Source organism: Aspergillus caelatus, assembly GCF_009193585.1.
Source record: "Aspergillus caelatus strain CBS 763.97 unplaced genomic scaffold BDV27scaffold_60, whole genome shotgun sequence".
Taxonomy (NCBI): Eukaryota; Fungi; Ascomycota; class Eurotiomycetes; order Eurotiales; family Aspergillaceae; genus Aspergillus; species Aspergillus caelatus.
The window spans coordinates 1-7845 of record NW_022475323.1 but is presented as its reverse complement, the minus strand read 5'-3'; the positions used below and the strand labels follow the sequence as shown (position 1 = coordinate 7845).

Sequence of the window (7845 nt, the reverse complement as noted above, 5' to 3'; positions counted from 1 at the left end):
CCAAGTCATACCTCATGCATGTTAAACACGACAGCTTTAGGTATTCACTAGACACTAACAGCTGATATAGATCATCCCATCAACGGGGCTGTGGAGGAAAAGCCCCTACGCCGTGGGTCTTGAAGAACCTGCAGCAAGTAGAATGCAGTAGCTCTCTGCATGTCTTACCGGAAGGATGTAATCGACGTGATGATCCTGGTGTAAAATGGAGTCGTCACTTGGGGATCTTTTCCCTTCCACTGACATGAATCCCCTCTTTTCCGGGTTCGGAACCAGAAATTGATATCGAATGCCAATACATACATACACAAGGCTTACCACAAGGAAACATCCCGCTCAAAATCTCGTCACATTTTGTGATGGAGCCAAGGAATGGGCCTTTACCAGGTCTACCCACAGCTCACACGTCCAGTGTCGTGTTGGCTCTGTCGATCTCATGGAGATATGTACAATGTGTTGGTCTTGATGACTTGGTAGTAAAAGTTTTGATCTGACCAGTATTTGATTACTCGTGTCTGAAACTACAATTGTAAAAAAAAAAAAAAAAAAAAAAAGAAACTTTAACAGACACCCATATCTAACAATTCTTCAACTCATCTTCAACGTCATAAATCACATCTCCATGATCAACACCCGACGCAGACATACCCCAAACACCGCTCACATACGACATAGCCCAAACCACCCACTCCTTAGCCCAGACGACCCAAGGGTTCTGATTCTTGCGCTTAGCACCGTTGCGCTGCGCTGTCAGGGAGATTTTATCTATCCGAGGGCGACGAATTTCATCGAACTTGGCAAAGACAGCCTCGAGGGAGTCGTACTCCTTGTTCTCAAATTTCTTCAGCAATCCAGAGATGAGGAAAACGTCTTCCATGACGATTGACACCCCCTGCCCCGCGTGTGGTTGCATGGCATGTGCTGCGTCCCCGAGAAGTAAACATCTTGTAGCACCGGGTTTGAACCACTTACCCCCCAAGGGAAGACGGTAGTGAGGGTAAAAGTGCACGTCCTTACTGGCATTGACAAGCCGGCGGAGATGTTGTCCCCAGTCGCCGTGCACGCCGTCCAGTACTGTCGAGAGGGATTCGCGGAACTCCGTCATTTCTTTTTGACGGTGGAGAGACCATCCGTAGCGGGCGTCTTCCGAGTCCTGTGACGGAAGAGGAACCTGTTTGCTGAAGAACCAGAAGGTCTGGTTGTTGGGGCAGGGTGCACTAGCCAGCATTCCCTGGGGGGTGAGAGTCGAGTGCAGGCATGGTTCTTTGTCGTTGGGATTCGGGACATCGACGATGGAGGAAACGGCCGAGATGCCGGAGTATTCTGGCTTGAAGCCCGGGTCGACGTGAAGGGTTCGCACGGTGGAGTGGATACCATCGCAGCCGAGGAGGAGGGAAGCAGTTTCAGATGTACCATCGGAGAAGTTGACGGTGATAGAGTCGGCGTTGTCGTGAATAGAGACAAGCCGCTTTTCCCAGTGGATGGGGATTTGGGATCTCTCCGCGCCTTCCATAAGACAGTCCATCAGCTTTGATCGGTTGATGCGGTGGTAACCGAATCCGGTCTTTTCCTTAGGTTCGGTCGAGACATCGACTTCTTTGAGGATGCCGCCGGAGGTAGAGTGGAGGACTGTTCTGGCAATATCGACTCCTTGCGCGGCGATCGAGTCCCAGAGACCTAGACGGTTGAGGAGAAGGAGTCCATTGCATGGAATACCCAGAGAACCTCCCAGAGTGCCGGCATCGTGGCTGCGGATCTCGTAGATGACGGGTTCGAGGCCGTTATGATCTCGAAGACGGATGGCAGTTGCCAGGCCACAAATGCCCGCACCAATGATGATAACCTAGCGCTGTGAGAATATGTGTTTTATCCAAGGGGAATATTGAGATACAAACCTTCTTGTTCTTGCCCTCCATGCCTGTATTCTGGCTGCAACGAAGATGAGAAGAGAAGAGTCCAACAGAGAAAATGATTGCGATAGAATTGTTATGCGTGTGAATCAGCTTTTTGTTACTGCTGCGGAGCTTCAGCTGAACAGCGGTGGAGCTCGCGTGGTAATAGAAGATGTTAGTGAATGACAATGTTTTATGTGCACGGGGATGTTCTGTGGAAATACTAAGGTTGGCACCTTGGATGCACCTTGCTATTTACAGTACTGGATGATCGTGCTGATAAGCCCATGTCTATCATTTCCTTCGGCTGGATAGTACAAACATACAATCTGTAGACTAATACTTGGCCAAGTGGTTCCGCTACATAGTGTTAGTACTCCCGATTTAGTTAAATCTAATCTGTAAGCGAATAAATGTTCATTATGTATGGAATTGACAATTTAATCGGCAGGACCCACTCGCAGGTCAACCAAGTTAACCAGCCAGCCATCTCAAGTTGACCGGCACAGCTGAAATATACATATGACCTTTGGAGTAGATCGTCTGCATAGCCTGGATAGATTGTATTACCTAGATTATCTTTGAATAGTATCTTGTTCAATTCGGTTGCTTTACCTATATTGCCTATATATTATTTGAATGAATGAACCAACTATAATTAGAGGTGACAGTTCAAGTACTATTAAATGTGACGCGTCAATTCTCGACCCATAAAAATCTAGAAAAGTGGACTAACTGGAACACAGACACTTTTTTTTTTATGCATTCCTTTATAATGCTTGCTTCGCTTCGCTTCACTGACGCAATCAGATGGGATGAATCTGTGACTGCTGTAGCGAATGTTTGCATTAGTTCGAGGCGATCTTCATTATTCACGAGTTATTAGTGTGCGAGAATATCCCTCGTATCAGGAAAATCCCTGGTCCAAATTCAGCAGATCCAGATACTATTCTTTCTGTAGCTGAAACGGAAAGATATGAACCCATTTGAGTTTCACTATAGACCTGGCACTTCGGGACCCATTTTCAGGCTTAGAGTTCCACAATATATGCATTGTTGTCTTGATCAGCGTTCATCGTCAGCCATTTCTTCCAATGGAGCTGATATTGAGTTTAACATAGAGACGGGAGGCGTAGTGGATGATTGGACGGGTTTGCCTGCATGCCGTCAACCTGTTGATCACAAACCACTTAGGGAACTCCTGGCTTGGCGAATCGATGTGATCAAGCATGGACCTCCTCGAATGATTAATAGGAATTGTTCGAGAGAGCGGCTGAGGTTGTGGGCCCAATTCTTCCCAAGTCTTTCAGCCTGTAGCTCAGTCCTGCCATGAATCTATGGAGGTAGGTTGAAATAAACATAAGGAGGGAAATAGAGGAAAGGATACACACATACACACATACATGCACACACATATATATATTAAAGGGTTGAGGTTAAAGACCAGCTCTCTAAAACAAAGGATCTTGGGATTACTTGCCCTTTGGTCTATGTACCAGGATTTGACGTATATCTCCCATAACGGTGATTTGTATAGCTTCAAAATAATACTGAATGATCACAGAAATTAGGAGAGAAAAAATAAGTACATACTTACTGACAATAACAGTTTAAGACCGGTTTTATTACTAGCGTAGAATAGTGACTTTGGAGACCTATCTCCATAGTCAGCTCCTCAGCTCTTGTTGGAGCCGAGTGGATAGCGTGAATTCACATTCGTCTGGTAAAGGATATAAACCCACTGTCCCAATGTTCTTCTACTCCTTCCACGGCTTCCACAGCTTCCATCCCTTTTCTCTCTCCAGTCTTCTCCCGTTCTGTCTTTTCCCTCCCCCCCCTTCTTCTGCCCCACAATGTCGATTGGAAACCTTCAACAACTCTTGGAGGCAGCTAGCGCCCAGGAGGGCAGTGGTAATGTCATCACATATTCCCAGGGTAACCTAGACCAACCCAAGGTGTACTCGTACAAGCAGGTCCTTGAAGCTGCCCAGAAGGCCTCTTGGGCTCTTCGCTCGCGGGGTGAGACATACCGTCCTGGATCTGTCATTCTTCTCCATTTTGATCTTCACTGGGATGCCATTGTCTGGTTCTGGGCTACCCTCTTCGCTGGCTGCATTCCTTGCATGTCCACTGCTCTGTCAAACAACCCTGCCATTCGCCTGAACCACCTCGAACATCTCTCCAAAGCCCTCATCAACCCCAGCTGTCTCACCACGTCGACACTGTTGCACGAATTCGCCGACCAAGAGCACATCAACCCCATTTCAATTGAGTCTCTCAGTGCCGGGAAGGCCACCTCCGATGAGCTCAACAACATAAACCGCAAGTCTAAGCCGACCGACATCGCCCTGCTGATGTTGACGTCCGGCAGCTCCGGCAACTCCAAGGTTGTCTGCCTCACCCACCACCAGATTTTCACAGCCATTACTGGCAAATACTCAGTTATTGAACTGCCAGAAGGCACTTCCTTTCTCAACTGGATCCGCCTCGACCATGTTGCTGCTATAGTCGAGATCCACCTCCAGGCTCTCTTTGCCCGCAAGGACCAAATCCACGTCCAAGCCCCTGATTTCCTCGCTAACCCTATCCAATACGTCAACCTCATCGACAAGCACCGTGTCTCTCGTACATTTGCCCCCAACTTTTTCCTTGCCAAGCTCCGTGCTGCCCTTCACGGTTTGGAGGCGCAGAACAACCCTCACAACTGGGACCTCAGCTGCCTGAAGTACATCGCCTCTGGAGGTGAGGCTAACGTCGTTAAGACCTGTGATGTCGTTTCGCAGCTCCTGTCCCAATACGGTGCTCCCACCCATGTCATTGTTCCTGGTTTCGGTATGACTGAGACATGCGCTGGTTCCATTTTCAACACCAAGTGCCCGACATACGACAAGGAGCGCTCTTTGGAGTTCACCTCTGTCGGTGCTTGTATGCCCGGTATCAAGATGAGAATCACCGAGGGGTCCAACAATGAGACCGTCCCGGTTGGCGTTGTCGGCAACCTCGAGATCAGCGGCCCTGTCGTCTTCAAGAGCTATTTCAACAACCCCACTGCAACCGAGGAGTCCTTCTCCAGCGATGGCTGGTTCAAGACTGGAGATAAGGGCTCTATTGACGAGACCGGCTACCTCACTCTGCAGGGTCGTGCTAAAGAGGCCCTGATTATCAACGGTGTCAAATACAACCCTCACGAGATTGAAACCGCCCTGGACGAATCGAAGATCCCTGGTCTGACCCCCAGCTTCAACTGCTGCTTCTCCTACTTCCCCGCTGGATGTGAGACTGAGGAGATCTGCGTCACCTTCCTGCCCAGCTTCACCCCTGAAGACATCGTCACTCGTGTTGAAACTGTAGATGCCATTTCCAAGTCCGTCATGATGGCGACTGGATCCAAGTCTCGGGTCCTCCCTCTTGACCAATCTCAGCTGCAGAAGTCTGCCCTCGGTAAGCTGTCGCGTAATAAGATCAAGTCTGCCTACCAGAAGGGCGAGTACAGCTCTTACGAGGACATCAACAACGAGGCGATCTCGCAATACCGTGCTGTCACCCGCCAGAACCCCCAGAGCGAGTTGGAGCAGCAGCTTCTCGACATCTTCATCCGCTGCCTCGGACTGCCTGAGAATGACTTTGACGTCAAAACCCCTGTCTTCAACATGGGAATCACCTCCGTCGAACTGATCAAGCTGAAGAAGAACATCGAGGAGCATCTCGACCTCACTCAGGAGATACCCATGATCACCCTCATGACTAACACTACCGTGCATGACCTCGCCGAGGCCCTGTACGATCTCCAGGCTCCTCATAAGTACAACCCCGTCGTGACCCTCCAGTCGCAGGGGTACAAGACTCCTCTATGGCTCATCCACCCTGGTGTCGGTGAAGTGCTTGTCTTCCTGAACCTGGCCAAGTTCATTGTCGACCGCAAGGTGTACGCTCTCCGTGCTCGTGGCTTCAACAAGAGCGAGCAGCCATTCCGGACCATTGCTGAGGTTGTTTCCACATACCACACCGCTATCAAGCAGAAACAGCCCGAAGGACCATACGCCTTGGCCGGCTACTCGTACGGTTCCATGCTTGCCTTCGAGGTTGGCAAGGTCCTCGAGAGCAACGGCGACAAGGTCAGCTTCCTGGGCTCCTTCAACCTCCCCCCTCACATCAAGACCCGTATGCGTCAGCTCGACTGGAAAGAGTGTCTCCTCCATCTGTCCTACTTCCTGGACCTGATGACCGAGGCACACGCTCGTAAGCTCGCCGCAGAGCTGCAAGGCGCAACCCGAGAACAGGCCATGGCTAAGGTCATGGAAGACGCCGACCAGGACCGTCTGTTCGAGCTTGCTCTTTCACCAGAGGCACTGAATAAATGGGCTACTCTCGCATTTGCCCTGCAAAGTATGGCCGTCGATTATGACCCCTCTGGCTCCATTGCCAGCATGGATGTCTTCTACTGTATCCCGCTTGCAGTCGTTGCCTCCTCCAAGGAGCAATGGCGCAACGAACATCTGAGTAAGTGGGTGGACTTCACCCGCTCCGAGCCCCGCTTCCACGAGGTCGGCGGTGCTCACTACACCATGTTGGGACCTGAGCACGTCTTCAACTTCCAGAAGACTCTCCGTGCCGCTTTAGATGCCAGAGGCATCTAAGCAAAATGGTGATAGTGTATGATTTTCCTTTCTATTTCTTTTGTTTTTTTTACTGGGAATGGTATTGTGGAGCTGGATCTGGGACCTTGTTTCATAAACTGTGTTCCTCTCCTATCGTACCTAAGGCTTTTAGTTAGCTAAACCTCGAGGTGTGGGCTCGCCAAGTGCCCTATAGAGTAATACAATAATTGATCGTCCGATATCGAGGCAAATTAGGGGAAGCACCGTCAATTGTCAATATGGTAAACACGTATTTAAGAGTCGGTAATCGCCAGGGCCAGGCCAAGCACTGGCAAAGCAAAAACCAGGCACACATTATAGCCGAGAGATTACAAGCCCAAGATCGCCAACTTACCATTCAGTAAATCCCGGGCATACGGCAGTAGAAGGGAATGAGAAAGACGATCAAGCAGGAAAGCAAGCAGCCAACGGGCCTCCCGGGACATTTTCAGAAGACATATCTTTGGCTTTTGCCTACAGAGCTTGGAAGGAGGCCATTGCAGCATAGAAGCAGAGATGGCTTACCAGGGAACTTAGCCAACTATCCTAATAGGGCCGACCAACCTACAGGCCACAGGGGAACTCACGGCTCACCCCCTTGGGCTTCAGTGGCTCCCAAGCAACTGACAAGCCGCTATTTTCAACTGAAGTCAAGGCATGCAGCCATTGGAACATATTTACACCGGATTCAGGCTTGGGGAGATGCAACCTGTGAAGGTTATGTATCACAGGCTGCGCCTGTAGAATAAACGATATGTTATTCGGAAGGATGATCGGAGGGGGTTACCAGGCTACCTAGTCCGCATAATGTACTCCGTGTACTTGCTTAACAGCACAGGATGGGGTGCAGAATAGTAGTGGCCAGACCACGTGTATGAACCGTTAAAGCAGCAACAGGTCGCTGAAACGCCGTGTGGAAATGACGCTTTAAACGGCCTTACTGGCAGTCATTTTCGGCGTCGATTTCACAGGTACTCACACTATATAATGAGGGGAATTGTTATTTGGACCTCACGCTAGTTATTTGGACCTCACGCTAAACCTATATGGGTAAATTAAGCGAGTCATATGATCAAAAAATACGCTAGTAAAGCCCTTTCAAATGCGGCCTATATGATATCTCATATAAAGAACGCAGGTTAGCATATCATAAAAAGTGCTCAAAATGGACGATTTTCTTGATGATTGGGAAATTACGTTCTCCTCTGACGAATCAGAGCCTGAGGATGATGATGATAATAGCGATACTATTATCCCGGAACCGCCTATATATCAGACATTCAGCTCAGCTGATGAGGCTTTTGACTCACTACAGG

The 7845-nt window shown here is 49.3% G+C and overlaps 2 protein-coding genes across 2 annotated transcripts; one reads left to right on the top strand and one right to left on the bottom strand.

Moving 5' to 3' along the window:
- Positions 1 to 577: 577 nt before the first annotated feature.
- BDV27DRAFT_144039 (FAD-dependent oxidoreductase) lies at positions 578 to 1916 on the bottom strand (the record flags this gene model as incomplete). Its single annotated transcript, XM_032070198.1, has 2 exons — positions 578 to 1843; positions 1896 to 1916. 2 exons carry the CDS (start codon positions 1914 to 1916, stop codon positions 578 to 580), a joined length of 1287 nt encoding a protein of 428 aa, XP_031928960.1.
- A 1829-nt stretch (positions 1917 to 3745) lies between these two features.
- Positions 3746 to 6529, top strand: BDV27DRAFT_171309 (uncharacterized protein; the record flags this gene model as incomplete). Its single annotated transcript, XM_032075571.1, has 1 exon — positions 3746 to 6529. The coding sequence occupies one exon, from the start codon at positions 3746 to 3748 to the stop codon at positions 6527 to 6529; it is 2784 nt and encodes a 927-aa protein (XP_031928959.1).
- Positions 6530 to 7845: the final 1316 nt, after the last annotated feature.